The sequence below is a fragment of the Capra hircus genome, chromosome 4 (assembly GCF_001704415.2).
Source record: "Capra hircus breed San Clemente chromosome 4, ASM170441v1, whole genome shotgun sequence".
NCBI classification, from domain to species: Eukaryota; Metazoa; Chordata; class Mammalia; order Artiodactyla; family Bovidae; genus Capra; species Capra hircus.
In genome coordinates this window covers 70,990,847-71,012,143 of record NC_030811.1, presented here as the reverse complement: position 1 = coordinate 71,012,143, position 21,297 = coordinate 70,990,847, and the positions used below count along the sequence as shown (strand labels likewise).

Sequence of the window (21,297 nt, the reverse complement as noted above, 5' to 3'; positions counted from 1 at the left end):
GCGTATATCTGTATGCAAGGTTGTAGACTGGAAAAAAACATCATCTTGAACTGTGAATTCAAGTGTGGCAAAATGTTGTAATTTCCTACTCTCACCTCAATATTTTAATACACGTTTAAAAGGGACTTAAAAAACAAACAGCAAATCATTATTCCAGTATGAATTAAGTAATTTTTAATATATATTTCAGAAAGAGAAGTTACTATTAGTTGGGTAACATGGATACTTCCACGGTAAGAAGGAAAGAAAAACGTGATTTTTGTCTCATGATACTTCTAATTACATGGATTTTATACATACCCAGCTTACCTTCATCCACAGTTGTTATTGCTTCTTCAGTTATTTGACTTCCTGATCCTGCTGCTGTCTGCGCATAGAAATAAAACTTATACCGAGTGCTGATATTTAAATTTTTTAAAATCCAGCGGGTCTTGTTGGCAGGAATTTTCAGATCTACCAGAGGGCCTAATTCATGTGTGCTATTAACTGTCAACAAGAACATAAACAAAATAAAGTAATAAAGTAAATGAACAAACCAAACAAAAACAAACACATTGACAGAGAACAAAGCAATGGTTACCAGAAGGGAAGGTGTGTCAGGAGAAGGGGAAATGGGTAAGAGAGTCCACTGTGTGGTGACGGATAGAAGCCGAACTTCTAGTGGTGTATACAGAAGAGTATATACAGAAGCTGTAGTGTACACAGAAATCAAAACAGCATTGTACACATGAAACTTACAGAATGTTGGAAACCAGGGTTTCCCCCGTTAGGAAAAACAAAGTCATTCCCCATTCACTGCTGTAGGAACATTATCATAAATAAACGCATCAACCCAAAATGTTAAACGTGGATTACACTGATTTGTGTAACCTTACTCACTCTTTGTCCAACATAATTGATAACCTTATCTAGTCCTATAAATGGGAGATTGGGATTGACATACACAAACTACTATATATAAAATAGAAAACTAATAAGGACCTACTGTATAGCACAGGGAACTCTTCTCAATACCCTTATACTGGCCTATGTGGGAAAAGAATCTAAAAAATGAGTGGATATATGTGTGTGTGTGTGTATATATATATATATATAAAAATATAAATAACTGAATCATTCTTAGCTGTACACCTAAAATTAACACAACACTATAAATCAACATACTCCAATAAAGATTACAAAAAAGAGAATGATCTCAAGATTCACCCTATGATTATAATACAAATGCATCTATGTAAGTATATATGTACATACATAGACAGGTATTTAATTTTGCTTTTGCAAGCCTTTTAAATACAAAAAATAAACTAAGGGATTAACCATTTAAAAATTTCTATAATATGGCGCAACAAGGGGAAATATAGTCTCCATTGGCCTCTAAGCTGGGAGAATTTTACATACATAGACATAGACAGATATACATAGACAGATATTTAATATATATACACAGATGTTTAATTTTGCTTTTGCAAGCCTTTTAAATATAAAAAATAAACTATGGGATTAACCATTTAAAAAATTCCTATAACATGGTGCAACAAGGGGAAATAAAGTCTCCACTGGCTTCTAAGCTGGGAGAATTTTATAGCTGAATCTCAATAGCATTTCTTATCTCTGTTTTTTTCAGATGCAGTCATGTGTTCTTAAATAACCCCTAAATTTGTCTTCAGGGGCCTTGTGCCAAATGTACCCCTTTTCTTCCCATTTTGTGTTTCTACATAATGCCCACATATGTAACAACAGTACCCACCTAAACCCCATGCTCAAGGTCTGTATTATTCTACAGATCATTTATATTCAAAAGCATATATGTCATTTTTCTTTAAAAAGTATGATTTGAAGTTCCTTCTAGATTAACAGTTGAAAGTATATATACTACAGTTGTAAGGAAACAACTTGTTTGTATTTAAAGATAACCATTAAGATCTTTTCCTTCTTAAGCCATATTCCCCAGTTTCTTTCTCCCCATAACTTACTTGGCTGATATTTTAAGGTATACTCTGTCAAAATGCCATTCGGGTGGCTTGGTGGCTCCCATTCCAAAGTGAGAGAATCTAGTGTTGGATTAACAATCTTCAAAGAGGACGGAGCACTGGGGACTTTAAATGAGAAGTATAGTCAACACAAAGGTTTTTGAATGTTTCAAACTGCATTAAAGTGACATATTTCATCAGATCTATACCACACATCAAAATTTTTATAATTCATTCTTATTCATGATTCAGCTGAAAATATGTTAATAGAAACCTGTTCTGCCTCACCATTTCCATCTAAAGTCATTAAAACCATTCTCTCCAAATACATAAGGACTTTGCCTTGATACAGACCCAAACTAACATTCAAACTAATATTGTTGTTCTTTTAAAGAGACAGTACATGTTTGTTTCTTGAATGGGATCTTAATAAAAGCAAACTAGTAACTGAGCAGAACTAGTAATCTAACCAGACCTGCAAGTAGAAGCAGTTACATTCTGGGCCATGAAGGACTGTTTTCCCCAACAAACCAGGAGTCTGCAAACAGAACACGCTGCATGCTAGGCTCTGGGCCTGAGCCAGGCTGTCCAGGTGCAGAGGAGCTCTTATCCCAAGAGCTGACAGATGCCCAGCATCTCTTGGTGATGGACAACAGCCCGGTTGCTGGCAAACCCCTGGCTCTGGGGAAGGCCTGCAGGGAGTCAGGATCTCTGTGGCAGAGGCTGGCAGATTACCAGAGGAAACATGCCTGGTCTGCCTTTATCCCCTTCCTCATGAGGATGAGGGATGATGGCAGTCCTCCTCCATGATCGTTACCTTCTCTACGCAACCTACCACGCACCCTAGACCCTCCTGTCATTACGGCCAGAAACCAGGCAGCCAACTGGAATTTCTCCCTCTGCCTCATTTTTACCATCTCTGGAACATGAAATTCTGCCACATCCACCGTGGTAACCTCAAGTATATCCCTTCCCTCCTCGCCTCTCAGCTGCTGTCCCTTTCAGGCCCTCAGTGGCCTTTGACTGAGCCTAGCAGAGTCCTGGCATATAACTCCAGGTTTCCTCACATCACCCCTTTGAGAATCTGACACCCATAAACTCTTCCCTGAAAAATATATATCCCTTGTATATAACACTAGGGGGTTCATGGAGCTCCTTAAACCCATCCATCAACCCCTTAAGAGACTACAGTTCCAGGTTAAGAGCTCCTGGTTTGAGGGTTAATATCCATAGCATTTAAGATCAGCCATCATATTGGTCCTCCCAAACTCAATTCCTCTCTTTTCTTGCCATTCTTGGCAGCCTAACTTACAGTTCCCTGAAGGAGCCATGCTGCTTCCTACCTTTGTGTCTTGGACATACTACTTCCTCTCTTGTCTGTCCTTTAATCTCCTGGCCCTCTTTTCTATGGCACCATCCCCTGAGCTATCTAAAGAACCAGTGTAAGGTCTCACCAGTGAAAGCCTCTAGTGGAAGGAGCCCTGACCTCCAAGGAGCAATGAGGTTGAGGACAAGGCATTGTAATGAGATGGGGGTTAGGACACAGGTGACTGTCAGAGGCTGCTGGGCAGCTGCCAACACCAGGAGCCCTTCAACTGGAAGTCAGGACAGGGTTTGTCTGTAAACTGCTTTTATTCGTGCATGGGTATATGCTTGAAAAAAAATACTAATGAAAAAAGATACATGCATCACAATGTCCACAGCAGCATTATTTACAATTGCTAAGATATAGAAGCAACCTAAGTGTCTATCAAGAGATCAATGGATAAAGAAGATATGGTGCATATATACAAGGTAATACTACTCAGCTATAAAAAGAATGAAATAATGCCATTTGCAGCAACAGGGAGGAACTTGGAGGTTATTATGCTAAATGAAGCAAGTCAGACAGAGAAAGACAAATACTGTATGATACCACTTATATATGGAATCTAAAAAATACAACAAACTAGTGAATTTAATAAAAAAGAAGCAGACTCACATATATAGAGAGCAGACTAGTGGTTATCAGGTTGGAGTGGCAGGGGGAGGAGGAATACTGAGGTAGGGGAGTAAGAGGCAGAAATTATTAGGTATAAAAATAAGATGCATGAATATATTTACAATATGGGGAATATAGCCAATATTTTATAACTATAAATGGAGTATTACCTTTAAAATTGTGAATTGCTATACTGTATACCTATAACTTACATAATATTTGTATTGCAACTATACTTCACCAGGCTCCCAGGTGACTGTGCCCAGACTCCTCCAGCCCCACCTCCTACATCAGTGTGTTTGGTTCTCCCCTCCCCCTCCCCCTGCCATGGCCTGCACTTGGAGTGCCTCTTCCCAACACATTCTGTCAAGACCTCCAACCTTCGGGGACTTTCCTGGTGGTCCAGTGGTTAAGACTCCATGCTTCCAATGCAGGGAGCACAGGTTCACCTCTGGTTGGGGAATTAAGATCCCACATGCTGTGTTAGCATGAACTCTGAAGCTACACTGAGAAAAAAGTAAACTACAACCTAGAGGATTCTTTTCCTTTCTAGATGCTTTTCTCAGGCAATCACATTTAGCTCTCATGCTTTTTGGCTAAGGTAATTGAGGCTTAAAGAAGTTACATAACTTGCTTTAGGTCAGAAAGTTAATGATCCAGGTCAGCATCAAATTAATAAGGTTCTACAAGGCATTGTAATAAGATGGGAGCATTGTACATCTCACTGTAATGAGATGCTTTCATATCTTAGCAATCGTAAATAATGCTGCTGTGAATACTGGGGTGCATGTATCTTTTTTAATTAGTATTTTTTTTCAAACATATACCCAGACATGGATAAAAGCAGTTTACAGACAAACCCTGTCCTGACTTCTGGCTGTAGGGCTCATGGTGTTGGCAGCTGCCCAGCAGCCTCTCAGACTCACCTGAGTATCCCAACTCCCATCTCATTACGATGCCTTGTAGAACCTTGCATAAGTGTCCATCAACAGACAAGTGGATAAAGAAGCTGTGGTACATATATACAGTGGAATACTACTCAGCCATAAAAAGAATGGACTTCTGCCATTTGCAGCAAAATGGATGGACTTGCAGGGTATTATGCTAAGACGGTATGACTAAGTGTGGAGAAAAATGTTAAGTTGAGAGAAAGATGGTTTGGGGGAAGACTATGAAGCCTTATCCACAGCCTCAGGCCATAGATGAGCTGACACTTTGCCAACTTTGCCAGCTCTGTGTGTGCTGTGTTCATCTATGAGACAAATCACATTTGGCTTCCAGAATATACCTTACTTTGGGGCCCTTCTTTTACCCAAAGCCTCTCAAGATGTGCCATATTCTCCTAGGATCTCAGAAATACATCCACCCTACCTCCTTCCGGAGTATTGAAGACCTTGTCAGGGCTGGCTGGGCCCTCCCCTTTCCCATTGACCACACGGACATTCAGTGTGTAGTGGCTAAAGGGCTCCAGCCCAGGCAACATGCCATGAGTCTTGCTGCCCTGGAAAGTAAGGATCTTCTTTTCAATATGGCGTCTGTTTCTTGTCAATGAACTCTGCGTCTTCCAGTAGTAAATCTGAAACAGGAAGAAGAAAAGTCAGGGATGGACAAGGGAATCAACGGAATCTTCATGATCACAAAATTAAAGCTTTGTGTTTTCCCCCAGAAAGTTCCCGGGTACATTTTAGACTAGTGGAACAATGGACAGATGTTGATTTTGAGGCAAGCGAGTAGGACCCCACAGGTAGTGAGAGAAATTAAATTAAGAATATTTGATGAAGCCGGACTATACTATTTTGTTAGAGGAGTCTAAGTGAAATAAATTAAAGAAATGAAATAGCATGAGACCCATAGAGAAGGATTTAAGTGTCCTTTACTTATATAAAATATTCTAAAAGTAAAAATCATTGTTGTTGTTTAGTTGGTAAGTTGTGTCTGACTCTTTTACAACCCCGTGAAAAAAATTAAAGATTACTGCCCAATATTTACAAACTTTTCCAGACTTAATACAACTTCAAGTACAATATATCATTTAGTTTAATCCTAAAACCCACAGCAAAGGTGTTACAACTTTTATTATGACTATTCCTATAGTACAGATGAGCCCCTGGGCTATCAAGAGGCAAGAAGACGCTCTATGAAGTCTATGGCTATCTTAACGAAACCAAACTGCACTGCCTAATTAAAAGTACTTATTTTTTGGCATTAAGCTGCAGACACAGATTTTGAGGAGATAAAGTATCGATTAACTTTGGATAAAAAGACAGAATTGCTATTTATTAAGTCCTCTTAAATTCTCTTAGGAGTTTAAAAGCACTTTCGAAAGAAATCAACATATCTACAGAATCTGGCCAAATTGAACGTGATGCAGTGCAAAAACTGGCCTCTAGATGTCAGGGTTTAGCAAATCAAAGCAGTGACTTCTTGGTTGCTAGGAAAGTTCTTTGACCATCTGTCAATCAAAAACATGAATTGGTCTTTCTACCCTTCCCAAGAATAAAGAAAATTGATGTTTATAAGAATGACCTAGTTGGGACTACATGATCTTGACCTACAATCTAAATTATTAACAACAAAAGTCTACACTGTTCTCAGGATAATTTTGTTTGTTCAACACGTCACTATTGCTTTAAAGCTAGGTGCATTTCATTACACTGTAGCTTTCTGAACAATAGTTTTTCCCATTTAATGCATTCGTTAACTGTTGAGTTGGCAGACTGTTAGATTACATGTGGGATAAGTGGAGAAAGTACTTTTCTCTCACTTTGTGAACAGTGAGATTTTGATCTGACTCTAGCTGGGATGCTGTAGAGGTGGCTTGCCAGATGAACTCTCAAGGCTTCCTCCAGCCAAGAAAAGTGAATCTGGCATGCCTTTCACTTAGATGGGCAGGTTCTAAGAAAAGAACAAGAAAAGTGTCTTTCACTTGCCCGATAGCCCTGCAGGTGTCCTCGGATACTTTTCAGAGGTACAGGGTCCCAGTGCACCTCAGCTAAGGTGCTGTTTACCACGTTGACATGCACATTCCCAGGAGCCACCATTGGAACTGGGCAAGATGAGAAAGGGGGGTAAGAAGTATCAATGTCATTTTGAATTTCATGCAAAAATGTCACTGTCTCATAATTTTGACTTGACACATGCCCCAACCCTATTCTACGAATTATCAAGCAGGAGAGTAATTTTTCATTTTTGATATCTGTTCATTTGACTTTGTGAGAATAACATATCTTTTTAAAAAGTAATAACGTTCAACATTCTGAACTGATTTTCTATATAAGTAGGCTGTTTAAATGCAGAAATGTTGAGCAAAATAGCTGCTGCCTCTCTCCTTCCCAATCTAAGTACCTCTGGACATGGCCTTGACTTGCACCTTGGTAATCTGTTTTGCTGGGGGAAAATATACACAAAATAGCATCAGACACTTACGGTCTTCTCCAGAATGTCCCATGACCGCAGCTGGCTCTGGGGCAAACCCTGCATCGTTCAGGGCCTGAACTTTGATCAGGTATGGAACAAAGGTTGGGGTGCCCGAGACAATGTATTTGGATACATTCGCCACAACCACAGACGTCCATTCATCATCGCCATCCTTCTGGCGCCAGCTAACTTTGTACTGAAGGCCTGGCCCATTAGATTCAAAACCATTCAAGGGCTACAAGAAAAGCCAGATAATCAGAGCTTATAAAACAGATTGACTGCACCATCTTATACTGGAATGGCAAGTTCAATTCCCAGACTTAAGGACAGTGAGCACTGAGACAGAAAAATATAAGCTGTGAACAATTTTCTCCAGGAAACTTTTTGTCTTTTTTTCACATGTGATGAGATTCATAGCTTGTTTGGGATCAACCCTTCAAAGGTAAGTTAATTTCTATCTTGAAGTAGTAAAAACCACCCAAGCCTCTCAAATTCTGGCTTCACAGTTATGGGTGGGTGACATAACTTTTCAGTTATGTAATTTCCTTTTTGTATTTCTGCTTGTGTGACAGTACATCAGTCTCTATTTTACTTGGAGACTGAAACTTGTGAACTACTTTTTTATTTAAAAAAAATGATACTGGCTTATTTGGTCTTGTTTCTCCATGCATGTGTATAAGTATATACAGAAGTGTATGCATCTAAGTATGGCCCTGTATGGGCCTATCTAAAGTAAGTTTTAAAAAACCACAAGTAAATATATATTAATTTTTCAAGTCCAGAAAATACACATAGGCCAAAAAGGAAATAGTAGAAGTTGACTACTGGTACGTGTCTTCTAGATGGTTCTTTATGATGACGGTAATTCTAGCCAGCATTTATTGAGCATGTATATGTGTTAGGCACCATCCTACATGCTTGCTATGCATTAACTCCTTTAAACTTAGGAGGTTGGTTCTTTGCTATTCCCATCACATAGACACATGATGGAGATGTTAAGTGTTACACAGTAAGTGGCAAAGCTGGGATTAGCATCCATTCATTTTGGCTCCAAGGATCAAGCTTTTAACTACTACACTATAAATAAATAAAGAGTCCCCAAAATGGATGAAAGGGGATTTTTAATACGGATATTATTTTTAAAAAACTTTCTGGGATGGGGAGGGGAAGGAGGATCATGAGACAGGGGATATATGTATAACTATGGCTGATTCGAGTTGTTATATGACAGAAACCAATACAACATTGTAAAGAAAATTTCCAATTAAAAAATAAATAAAAAAACAACTTTTCTTTCCACTCTAAATATACTGAGGAAAATTGAAGATTTCAGACATAGCTCACCTTCCATGTAATCACCAAATTATCTGGCTCTGATCCCAGCCCTTCCACCGCTGTGGGATTTTTATCAGGTTCTAGAAGTCAAGCAGCCATACACTCGTAAGTAAGCTTTGATCTTTTGCAAACAGTGGAAAACTTTTCTATTTTATTTCATATCACAGAGGTCCTGCTTTACCTGCAGCTTTAGTCAAATACTGCTCAGATGCCTCGCTGGGCAGACTCCTCCCCAGGTTGTTTTCCGCCATCACTCGGAAGGAGTAGTTGACATAGGGCGACAGCTTCAGCTGGGCTGTGGTCTGTGTTCCAGGAACTTCAGCTTGGTGGTGCCACAGCCCTGGCTCATGCATTGCATCTTCATACTCAATGATGAATTCTGGCCATACCACATACATGCAACAAACCCAAGACATGAACTCATTCACCCAACGGTAGGTTACTAGGATAATGAACAAGATAATCTAACAAGGGCAGCCAAACATGAGTTATCTCACTTTCAAGAAAAAATCACTGGGATATTTTGACTTCAGAGTCCTATTATTGTCGTCAACATTTAAGCAGATCCAATAATGTTTGGTATTCTTTCTTTAGCACGTTGAGTTAAAATTATTTAGAAGTGACCCACATATTTCTAGGAAAGTTTAAACAATGAAAAAATGACTGATTTTTGTTTTCCACAAAAGAAGTTAAATTAAATACAAGAAGATACCATTTCCCACTACATAGATTGGCAACAATCAAGCATTTAACATATTTTGTGGAGTTGGACATAGGGAAATGGGCATTCTTATACTTTGCAGGAAGCATGAATTGGTACAACTTCAATGGAGCACAATTTAGAAGATCTAACAATATTTAACTCAGATATCCTTTGATTGAGAAACTGTGCTTCCAGCAATTTATTTTGAATAAATGTGCTTATGCATATGTTCAAAAATACATGAAAAGGAATCCACATGGCAGCATTGTTTGCAAGTGAAACAACCTAATTGCAAACAAACTAAATGTTCATTAGTAGAACACTGATTAAATAAATTATGATGCATCCACACAATGGAATATTCTGCAGCTGTAAGAAATGAATAGGGCTGCTCCACATGTACTGAAACAGAATGATTTCTAAAATGTATTAAGTGAAATCAAGAAGGGTTTAGAACATGATCCAGTGTGTGCTGGATACTACAGTTGTGTAAACGTAAAACGATTTACTATGACATACACACATACACATGTGCTTAAATGTACATGTGTTACTTCTCAGAGGACACAGACTGTAATACTGGTGTCACTGGAGGAACTGAGAATCAGGGGTGGGAGGAAGACTTACTTTTTAGTGGATACCTTCTCTCTTGTCTCTATTAAAATTTTGTGGTATGTGTATTTTATCCTTGTAAAAACAGGTATTTATTCGAAAAGATGAATGCACTACAATGCAGCACTATTTACAATAGTTCATGCAGTACTATTTACAACAGCCAAAATACAGAAGCAGTCTAGATGTCCATTGACAGATGAATGCATAAAGAAGATACAGTACAAAAATACAATGGAATATTACTCAGCCATTAAAAGAATGACATAATGCCACATGTGGCAACATGGATGGACCTAGACATTATGATATTAAGTGAAATAACCTAGGCAGAGAAAGACAAATATACAATATTGCTTAATCTACAATATTGCTTATATACAAATATACAATATTGCTTAATCCAAAAGAAATGATGCAAATGAACTTATATACAAAACAGAAATAGACCTATAGACATGGAAAACAAACTTATGGTTATCAAAGGGGAAATGTAGGGGGAGGGATAAATGAGGAGTTTGGGACTGACATAAACACAGTACTCTATATATAAAAGAGATAACCAACAAAGACATATGGTACAGCACAGGAAACTATACTCAATATTTTGTAATAACCTAGAATGTGAAAAAATAGGTATAAGTGAATCATTCTTCTGTACACATGAAACTAACAACATTGCAAATCAAGTATACTTCAATTAAAAAATAAATAGAAAAAAGGGTATTTAGATATTCATTAATTATCTACTACTTGCCATGTACCATGATACGAATCATAGACACAAAAATGAACTAGAAATATGTGTTGCACTGCTCATAAGCTCATCACTTAGAATTCTCCTTCTAATCTACATTAATTTGCTAGTGATCACCAGTTTCATAAACTGACGACCTTCACATTTATATCTTTAGTCTCTATCTCTCCCCTGAACTGCAGTCTTGGATACTTAATCACCTACTCAAGAATTCCACTTGTTTGCTCAGTACGGCATCTCAAATTAGATGTAACCAAGACTGATCCCAATCTTCAGCCCAACTGATAGTGACAACTCAGGTCAGAATCTTTTGAAGTCCTTTTTGACTCCTCTCTTTCTCTCAAATGTTCAACAGTCCTGTTGGCTGTATTTTTAAAATATATGCAAAATTTCAGCCTACCATTTCTCAGCTTCTCCATCTCCATGAGCTAATATAAGACTTGAAGATTTCTTGTGTGAATTACTGCATAACCTCCTAACTCACAAGTTCCCAAACTTCTAGGTTATAGTAGGCTTAGTGTCCCAGTACTTTTTTTCATGGCTCCTTTAGGTCAAAAGAAATACCTAACATTTCCAAGTAGTAAGGAGTTAGGTCCATATAAACTAATAAGCGTTTATGTCTTAACTTAAAATGAACAGGAAACCACATAACTTCTCTAACCTTGTCAACAAATTAGATACCACCTTCCTCCTTTCCTGTTTCACACTGATTTTCACACAGTACTTGCTTTTTATCACAGCAAAGGCTTTGCAGAGATATGACATTGCCACAATGTGACATAGCACTTTAATATCGAAGCTGTGAACTACCTCCAGCTAGTATTTCATGGGGTGTCTGACAGATGCCACTGTATTAAAAAAAAAACAAAATTTAAAAATCACAAATTTAACATCTGGAGGCACGCCTGTGAGTTTGCTGAGGTTCTGCATGGTATTTGAGTGTATGATTTGAGAACCATGGTCCTGCCTGGTCTCACCACCCTGCTATCCTCTTGTTTCTCTATAGACTATTTTCAGTAGAATAGCCAGTGTGATCCACTGTTGATTACTCACAAAGTCATGTCTGACTCTTTTGCAACCCCATGGTCTGTAGTCTGCCAGTCTCCTCTGTCCATGGGATTTCCCAGGCAAGTGGAGTGGATTGCCATTTCCTTCTCCAGGGGATCTTCCCAACCCAGAGCTTGATCCTGTTTCTCCTGCATTGCAGGGGATTCTTTGCTGCTGAACCACTGGGGAATCCCAGCATGATCCATTCCTCTATTTAAGTCCCTCCAATTCCTTCCCAACCCCTACAGTGGACTACACAGCCCTACACATGCACATCCCACTCCACCCACCAACTCCCTGCCTCTTTGACCTTCTCTCCTACTTCACTTCCTCTTGTTCATTTCACTCCAGCTACAGAGGCTTCTGAGCAGACACGCTCCTATCTCAGGGTCTTTGTTCTTTCTCTCGCTCTCCCCGGGAAACTCTTCCTTCAGATAACTACATAGCGTGTTCAGTACCTCCCTCTTCACATGTTAATTAGCATACACAAACATTACCTTCGTTTTTAAAAATTGATTATTTTGTAATTGAAGCATAGTTGATTTACAATATTGTACTAGTTTCAGATATATAGAAAAGTGATTTGGTAATACATATATAGATGAATGTAACTATAATCATTTCTCATTCTTTTCCATTACAGTTTATTACAATATATTGAATATAGTTCCCTGTGCTAAACAGTAAATCCTTGTTTATCTATTTCATATATAGTAGTGTAAACCTGTTAATCCCAAATTCCTAATTTCTTCCTTCTGCCTTTCCCTTTGGTAATCATACATTTGTTTTCTATGTCTATGAGTCTGCTTCTGTTTTGTAGATATGTTCATTTGCATTGTTTTTTAGATCCACATATAAGTGACATCATGTAAGATTTGTCTTCTCTGTCTTACTTCACTTAGTATGATAATTTCTAGGCCCATCCATGTTGCTGTGAATGGCATTACTTCATTTTTGACGGCTGAGTAGTATTCCATTTTCTTCATGCATTCACGTGTTGATGGACACTTAAGTTACTTCTACGTCTTGGCAGATTATTGTAAACAGTGCTGCAATGAATACTGGGGTACATGTGTCTTTTTGAATTAGGGCTTTCATCTTTTCTGGATATGTGCACAGGGATGGGATTGCTGGATCACATGGCAACTCTATTTTCAGTTTTTTTTTTTTTTAAGGAAACTCCATACTGTTTTCCAGAGAAATGCTACCTTATTAATGTAGCTTTTCCTAACCACTTTGCTTGTAATTATATCCTTTACCCTTGTATTCTTTAATCTCCTTCTCCTACTTTGCTCTTTGTGTGGCCTAAACATGGACACACACACAGCCGTGTGTATATGTATGCTTATATTTGACTCCTCTAGAAAGCAGATGCAGAGACAGAACTAAATGTGTGCAGTGTCAATATATACATGTATATGGAGGGTTAGGGTTAGCGTGGGTAGCGCCCCGCCCTCTGTGGAACTTCCCCCTGAGGTCCTTGCTGAGCTGGCTGAGACAATCTGTACTGGAGTCTGAGAGTTCTCCCACACAATCCTTTCTCTCTGCTTTCACAGGGTTAGGTAAGTAAAGTGACTTTTCAAACCCGCAACCGGTAACAGAGCTCAGTGCAGACATCTGAGGTGTCTTTCTTTCCATTAGCCCTTGCTCTAAAGTGACACCTTGACCAGTGTTAACTCCTCACCTTGATGACATCAGTCTAGAGAATGAAATCAGGTGAGGGACCATGCTGTGAGGATACTGGAAGAGCTTAGTAAAATTAGACCATGGACAAGCTTAGAAGTTTTAAAATCAAACGGATACTTAAGAGAGTAGACACAAGTCTGTAATGTGTTTATGCTGCATGAAGACTAAATTGCTTTCTAGTGACTAAGATGATTCTGAAATGATGTGCATGTTGATTTATTATACCTGCCGTAAAGCAGAATAGTTCCAATGAAATTAAGCAAAAACCTCTCCTCTGTCTTCTGTTCTTTAGTGTAGGTCCTTTCTCAGTGGATTTTCAGTCCTTGATCAGAACACTCATTTCATTCATGCCAAGTCTTCTTGTTCATCCAGTATATTAGCCAGACTTGGCTGGTGAGGATGCTTAGAGACTTTTTTTTACCCAGGTTAAAATGACCCCATCAGATTTCAAGGCATTTCTACTCTTCATTCATTCAACAAATACCTATTGAGTACCTGTTATATACCAGGAATTCTTCTGAAACAAGTTAGTCAAAAATCTCTGCCCACATGGACTGTATATTTTAGTTGAGGACACAAATAAGATAAAAAAAAATTATTACTGTATAGTGTCTATATATATATGTATATATGTATACATGCATATGTACACATACATATACATGCAGTACTCAGATCTCTTTTCGAGAGAGAACCCAGTACCAGGAATGTCAACAGCAGGCTCTGTCTGTGCCCCTTTCCCAAGGATCAGCTGTGGTGTTCCCGTGAGGCCACTCCCTACCTGAGCTAGTCCAGTGACTGAGCACAGCAAGGGCCCTAGTCTCAACCCCACCCTCTGCGGAACTTCCCCCTGTGGTCCTTGCTGACCTGGCTGAGACGATCTGTACTGGAGTCTGAGAGTTCTCCCACACACTCCTCCTTCCTCTCTCCTTTCACAGACATCAGACCTGCGTTACAATCTGAAGCTCTTTCCTGCCTACTGCTGCTCTCTCTCCCTTTTATCTTCCAGGGGCTCTTTCCCAAATAACCTCTCTAGGCTGATGTCATCAAAGTGAGGAGTTTGAGGAGTTAACACTGGTGAATGTGTCACTTTATAGCAAGGGCTAAGGGAAAGAAAGACACCTCAGATGTCTACACTGAGTTCTGTTACCAGTTGAGGGTTTGAAAAGTCACTTTACTTACCAAGTCTCAATGTTCTAAGATTTAGACTGGTCTTTCTGTTATCTTCTCCCATATGAATGGGCAAAATATCTTCCTACTTTGGTAGAAATTGAGGGTGATTCTTATGGATCTTTAACACAAAAGGACAGTCTATTCACTTAATTAACATCTTTATCCATCAGTGTCCCAAACCAGAAACTGCAACCAAGAATGACTCCAGCTCTGAGGAGAGGTGAGCCATAAATAAATGTTTTGGTTCCATGAGAAATGAAGCAGAGGATGCCAGGAAAGATCTCTGTGGGAAATTTCAATTGCATGTGACAGAATGCTTTGAAAATAATCATAAAGTTTATCAGTGAAAAAGCAAATGACATCACATACTTGTAATAGGACTATTGTTGTCATCGCCTGGGGTCCATGACAGCTGAACACTCCTGTCGAGTTGATCTGTCAATTCTAAATCAAAGGGAGGATTTGGGACATCTGTAGATCAAACACATACATCATAGTTAGCCATCCGACCTTGAGGTTCTCCATTACTTGTGCTACTGTTCACAGAGGGGACTCTTAAAGACACAGAGCACGCAATGGCCAATGAGCATGCAACCGAAAGGAAATAAAAACAGCTGAGGCTGCTGGGAACACACACACACACCCAGGAGAACCCCTCAATGAGCTCTGCTTGTATCTTTTTCAAATGAAACTAATTCCCTTGTCACCAAAGCCAGTGGGATGGACAAGTATGGTTCTCCAGCACTCTCAGTGTGTGTCTTTTCATAAACACAGACAAGCACAAACAGAAATGATAATATGGAAGCTGAATTTCTGACAAATGGGAAACAGAGAATGGCAAACACTGAAAAACAAAATACAGGTAAATGCATGTACTGTTGAAAGAAGCTGCAAATATTCTTTCTGAAACATGCTAAACTACAGATCTGGGGGCACTTGAAGAATATTCATATCTTTAAGGGAATTATAAAATTGATGCTATGCAGCTAGCCCTCAGCATGCACACCTTATGTGGATGCTCAGTACTCGTCAGGCATGTGGGGAGGTGTGTTTATTCTCAGAGGACACCAGGGTATAGACACCTGTTGGGATGAAGGTGTCCCAGAAGCATGTCTGCCTCTTCTAATGGTGCATTTGAAATCCAGAGAGTTAATGTTCCCCTTGGGTCTTTTCCTGACCTTGCTCTTGGCAGTACCTCTGGCTCTTTGACAAACCAAAAGCCATATAAAAATGTAAGCACTTCTTTGATACTAGTAAAGAAGCAGTAAATGTCTATAAAGGACAGCTATTCTATAGTATAATTCGTGGCATCTGTAAAATCCAGCTGAGTTTTTGCCACAAAATTAATTTCTATATTTAACACTGAAAAAAGATGAGGGTTCTTTAGTCAAAATGATTTCAGGAAAAAAATTCTGATTTATTTTTCCAACTCAGAAAAATCAACATGATATGAAAGTGTCCTCTTTTTTGTCTACCTTTAGTGATTTATCTTCTGTGAACACAGTGACTCTGTGGTTTTCTCTGACACAAAGGTCAAATGCTGTTCTAGACATCCATTGTTTTCCTATGTAAATTTCTTGAAAAGGGAACCCCCAAACAACATTTAGCTTTCCAAAACAACTTTTAATAGATTGAAGATCTAATTTGTGGAATGATATATGAGATTGCTTTTCCTGTCTGTAAAATGTGGACAATAGCTTCTGAAAAGCACCATGCTACTTTACAAAGAAATGATATCAAAGAGGGACTTTCATTAAACTCAACGACTTTGTAATAACACATGAAATGCTTGGAATTGAGTGGTAATATATGCAGTGAGAAGTTCCAGGGTTATAATGAAAAATGATTCACAGCAGTAAATGGACAACACAGCTGAACATCTGACAGAGCCGCTTTCCTTAAAGAAACACAATGACGTGATAGAGTTATGAAAGTAAAGAAATTTTTCTGCATGTGTGAAATTGTTCAAAAGAAAACAGAGAAAAAGGACTCATATTAGTTTACCGTAAATGGGAGCTGGAGTTGGAGTAGGAGCTAGAAAGGACAGTAATATAAACGATTTTAATCAAAATTAGTAATGGAAAGATATAAGATAGCACAAAAAGACAAAGACAGAGCATGATTAAGATTATAAAACTGAGCCTTATGTTTAGCTGCAAGGCATGGCATTGATAAACATACAGTAACAATTTGGGGGTAAAACCTCTTCAATTTTAAATAAAAGTAGATTAACTGCTCTGTCTTATAAAAATATCATTAATATGCATAACCACCATTTTAATTCCAGTGCTGCTACAGGGTACATTTATGCTGGAATTATTTCCTCAAAGGAATCTTTCAAAAAAGATGTGGGTATTTAACTCACCTATGAAATGGTAAAACTGTAACAAGAAAATAGTTACAATTGACAATTTTTCCTTTCAATCGAAAACAGGGCAGCCAGTTGTACTATACGTGTTTTAGTTCTTACCGACAACGCTAAGCACAGCACTGGCCGAAACGTTGTCCAGAGTTGTGTTGGCCACACATGTGTAGGTCCCACCATCATCATCGTTGACATCAGCGACCACCAAATAGTCCTTGTCAACAGTGAACCTGCAATTATCACACGTTCAGAGCGGCTGAAATGGACACCCAACCACACCCCATAACCATTTTACTGGCATGAAAGCAACGGTGAATTTGATAGAAGGGAAAGATGATGAAGATTAGCAGCACATCAGAGCTAAAATCCTGTACAATACATGTCACTTTGATAATGATTATAGTTGGAAAATATTTTGAATGAATGAGAAGCTTGTTTTGAAATGATGACAAGTCCTCTGGTCCAGTGGTTTTTAACCATGCCTCTGGAGTTTTAGGCACTTCCTCAAGACCAGGGGCTGAGGTGGGGGCAGTTCCAGTTATCCTGACTAAAGGGCTTTCCTATGGCTTCTGCGACTACCACTCATCTAGCTCAATTTTTAACAAAGTGTATATTTTTAAATAAGTTAAAGTTATAATTATTGTTATTTTTCATTGAAGTATATATAGTTGATTTACAATGTTTCATGTATACAGAAAAGTGATTCAGTTATATATATATATTTAAATATATATAGACTTCCCTGGTGGCTCAGATGGGAAAGCATCTGCTTACAATGCGGGAGACCAGGGTTCAATCCCTGGGTCGGGAAGATCTCCTGGAGAAGGGAATGGCAACCCACTCCAATATTCTTGCCCTCCCCTCCCAAAAGGGGTTCAAAGAAATATTTTTGGGACTTCCCTGGTGGTTCAGATGGTAAAGCATCTGCCTGCAATGCGGGAGACCTGGGTTCGATCCCTGGGTCAGGAAGATCCCCTGGAGAAGGAAACGGCAACCCACTCTAGTACTCTTTCCTGGAAAATTCCATGGACAGAGGAGTCCATGGGGTCGCAAACAGCTGGACATGACTGAGCTACTTCATTCACTTACTCAAATATATATAAATGAATAAGAATATAAATAATGAGTATATATGTACATATATACACATTCTCTTTTTCAGATTCTTTTCTGTTATAGGTTATTACAAGATGCTAAATACAATTCCCTGTACTATACAGTAGGTTCTTGTTGCTCATCTATTTTACATATAGTAGTGTGCATCTGGTAATCCCAAATTCCCAATTTACTCCACCCCCATCCCTTTCACCTTTGGTAACTGTAAGTTTGTTTTCTAAGTCTGTGATTCTATTTCTGTTTATAAATAAGTTCATTTGTATCACTTTTCTAGATTCCGTATATAAGTGATATCATATGGTATTTTTCTTTGACTGACTTCACTTAGTATGATAATTCTAGATCCATCCATGTTGCTGCAAATGGCATTATTTCATTTTTTTATGGCTAAAGAATTCATCATTTACTGCAGAAACTTTGTATCATTTTTCCATATGCATAATTTACAATAGGAGAAATGATTTGGAATAGAAGAAAATAAATGCAAACAATACCAATCAGGTTTATCACTAGAAACAGGAAGATTTAGATCACCAGCCATTAAGAAGAGTTTTCTAGAAGTTTCTTGTAAGCATGACAGTTTACCTAGCAGGTCAAAAGTCTATGCAAATAAGATTCATGCATGGTTTTAATGAAGCCACATAAATCATTAACTGTCTTCAGAGGGGATTTCCAAGCTAAACCTTTAGCTAATTTAGTCCAATGGTCATTTCTTCATACTTCCTTCTCATCTTTATCAGTTCAGATCCCAGAGATAAAACTGATCAGTTGAAGCACAGAACTAGATGGAAACCCTGGGCACAGAAAAGGCCACATAGTTCTTTCAAGGAACATTTACAGGCAAGAGGGCACCATTAAGGCACAGTTGAAAAAAAGACACAGAAACCATTTCTACCAGCAGATAGCATTCCTTCCCACTGGGGTGATGACTGTAGCCCCCCTGTATCTGCTAAAATTCTCCCATTCAACTGCGTACTTCATCAAACCCACCTGAAAATGGGCATGACCTTTCCTCCATTCCAAGCTAGAGGAATGCAGCATGCTCAGGCTCTTTCAAATTCTTTACTTGTTTTATTTTTCTCCTCCTCCTTCTATTGGCTTTAGGTAAAATGAAAAGAAAACTCCCCATCCAAATAAAAACTAGAGTCCTGTAAAATACTGATGAGGATTCAGGCATGCTGATGATTAAAGAGATCACATTTCTGCTTATTTGTAAAAGGGAATGAAAACATCTGTTGAGACTGCACTGTACATGGCAGAAAACAACGGACGTTATCCAAGATCTGAAAGGAATCTTTGCATCCTGAATTACATAGTACACCAACACACAAAAATAGACAAACATTCTCAGGGTCTTATTTCCATAACTTGATACCTTTCTAGGTCTGAACAATTTACAGCAAGGAAAGGAAATGTATATCTACTTTGAGGACAGAGCAGAAATTTTAAAAGCATAATCATTAAGTCACTATACAGGGACTTCCCTGGCAGTCCACTGGTTAAGACTTTGCCTTTCATGGCAGGGGGGTGAGGGTTCAACCCCTGGTCGGAGAGCTAAGATCCCACATGCCTCAAGCAAAAAACATGGAATAGAAATGATATTGTAACAAATTCAATAAAGGCTTTAAAAATGGTCCACGTCAACAAATCTTCAAAAAAAGTCACTATAAAATAAACCTCTAGTTCAAGAGCAGCTTAAAGAGAGAAGGATGAAAAAGGAAAGGCATTGTCTTCAAATACCTTCCATCATTGGGCAGTTCCCCATGGTCTTTCAGCCACATGACAGTGGGGATTAAGGTGTGATCATGTTTCACTTTGCATTCAAAGGACACAGTGCTCCCTCTTTGCACAACTGCATATTCAGGCTGTTTAATGATCCTTGTTGGATCTGAAATGGAAAGTTACTGTTATTCATTGCCAAAGTTGGAGAATTTAACAAACTCAAAATACAGAGAACAGACTTGTGGTTGTCAAGGCAGGGGACGGTGGGGGAGGAATGGATTGGAAGTCTGGGATTAGCAGATGCAAAATATAACATATCGGATGGATAAACAACAAGGTTCTACTGTGTAGCACAGGGAATTATATCCAATATGCTGTGATAAACCACAATGGAAAAGAATATGAAAAAGAATATATGTATATATACACATATATACATATATATATAGCTGAATCACTTTGCTGTACAGCAGAAATTAGCACATTTAAATCAATTATACTTAAATAAATTTTTTTAAAAACCTGGGGAATTTGCTCAAAGACACACAATATATAAAAAGTGTTTGCCACCTTGCCTCACCTTTGATTTCCAGGTGAACATCATTCTTTGCCATTCCTAACTTATTCCGTGCAACACATGTATAAGTTCCCGTACTGTCCTTCTGGGCCACAGGAATTTCCAAAGTTCCATTTTCATGTAAAACATAAATATCTTCACGAAGAGCACTCCCTTTAGCGTCCTTAAACCTTCATTATGAAAACCATCACAATGAGAAGAAAAACACATCATAGTTTGAAGTCAGACATAAAATGCCCTGTTTAAGGTCAACACATCATGATCTGCATTACCAGATGATGCTCACAGACTTCAAATCTGTGTAAGCACACTGCATGCGTGCCAGTAAGCAGGGTTGGGGCGGGGTAGGGGTCAATGCAAAGAGGGGATGACAAACTGGAGGACTCAGTGATAAATGGTGCTTAAAAAATGAGGGTGATAAAAGACGCTTACTCCTTCGAAGAAAAGTTATGACCAACCTAGATAGTATATTCAAAAGCAGAGACATTACTTTGCTGACTAAGGTCCATCTAGTCAAGGCTATGGTTTTTCCTGTGGTCATGTATGGATGTGAGGGTTGGACTGTGAAGAAGGCTGAGCGCCGAAAAATTGATGCGTTTGAACTGTGGTGTTGGAGAAGACTCTTGAGAATCCCTTGGACTGCAAGGAGATCCAACCAGTCCATTCTGAAGGAGATCAACCCTGGGATTTCTTTGGAAGGAATGATGCTGAAGCTGAAGCTCCAGTACTTTGGCCACCTCATGCGAAGAGTTGACTCATTGGAAAAGACTCTGATGCTGGGAGGGATTGGGGGCAGGAGGAGAAGGGGACGACAGAGGATGAGATGGCTGGAT

General features: G+C 38.7%; 1 protein-coding gene across 20 annotated transcripts in view; it reads right to left on the bottom strand.

Annotated features, from left to right (window-relative positions):
* Positions 1-21,297, bottom strand: part of NRCAM (neuronal cell adhesion molecule) — a 309,770-nt gene that overhangs the window by 30,875 nt on the left and 257,598 nt on the right. For 9 of the 20 annotated variants that reach the window (XM_018047205.1, XM_018047221.1, XM_018047208.1 and 6 more), the window contains 12 exons: positions 20,468-20,634; positions 19,906-20,053; positions 17,155-17,279; positions 16,689-16,718; positions 15,054-15,155; positions 8,888-9,085; positions 8,716-8,786; positions 7,381-7,606; positions 6,885-7,000; positions 5,326-5,530; positions 1,977-2,099; positions 310-486 (listed from right to left, as the gene is read on the bottom strand). In XM_018047205.1, the coding sequence (XP_017902694.1) occupies positions 310-486; positions 1,977-2,099; positions 5,326-5,530; positions 6,885-7,000; positions 7,381-7,606; positions 8,716-8,786; positions 8,888-9,085; positions 15,054-15,155; positions 16,689-16,718; positions 17,155-17,279; positions 19,906-20,053; positions 20,468-20,634 (1,688 nt within the window). Of the gene's footprint in view, positions 1-300; positions 487-1,976; positions 2,100-5,325; positions 5,531-6,884; positions 7,001-7,380; positions 7,607-8,715; positions 8,787-8,887; positions 9,086-15,053; positions 15,156-16,688; positions 16,719-17,154; positions 17,280-19,905; positions 20,054-20,467; positions 20,635-21,297 lie in introns of all 20 variants that reach the window. The other 11 variants (XM_018047203.1, XM_018047206.1, XM_018047210.1 and 8 more) reach the window with 3 other exon arrangements.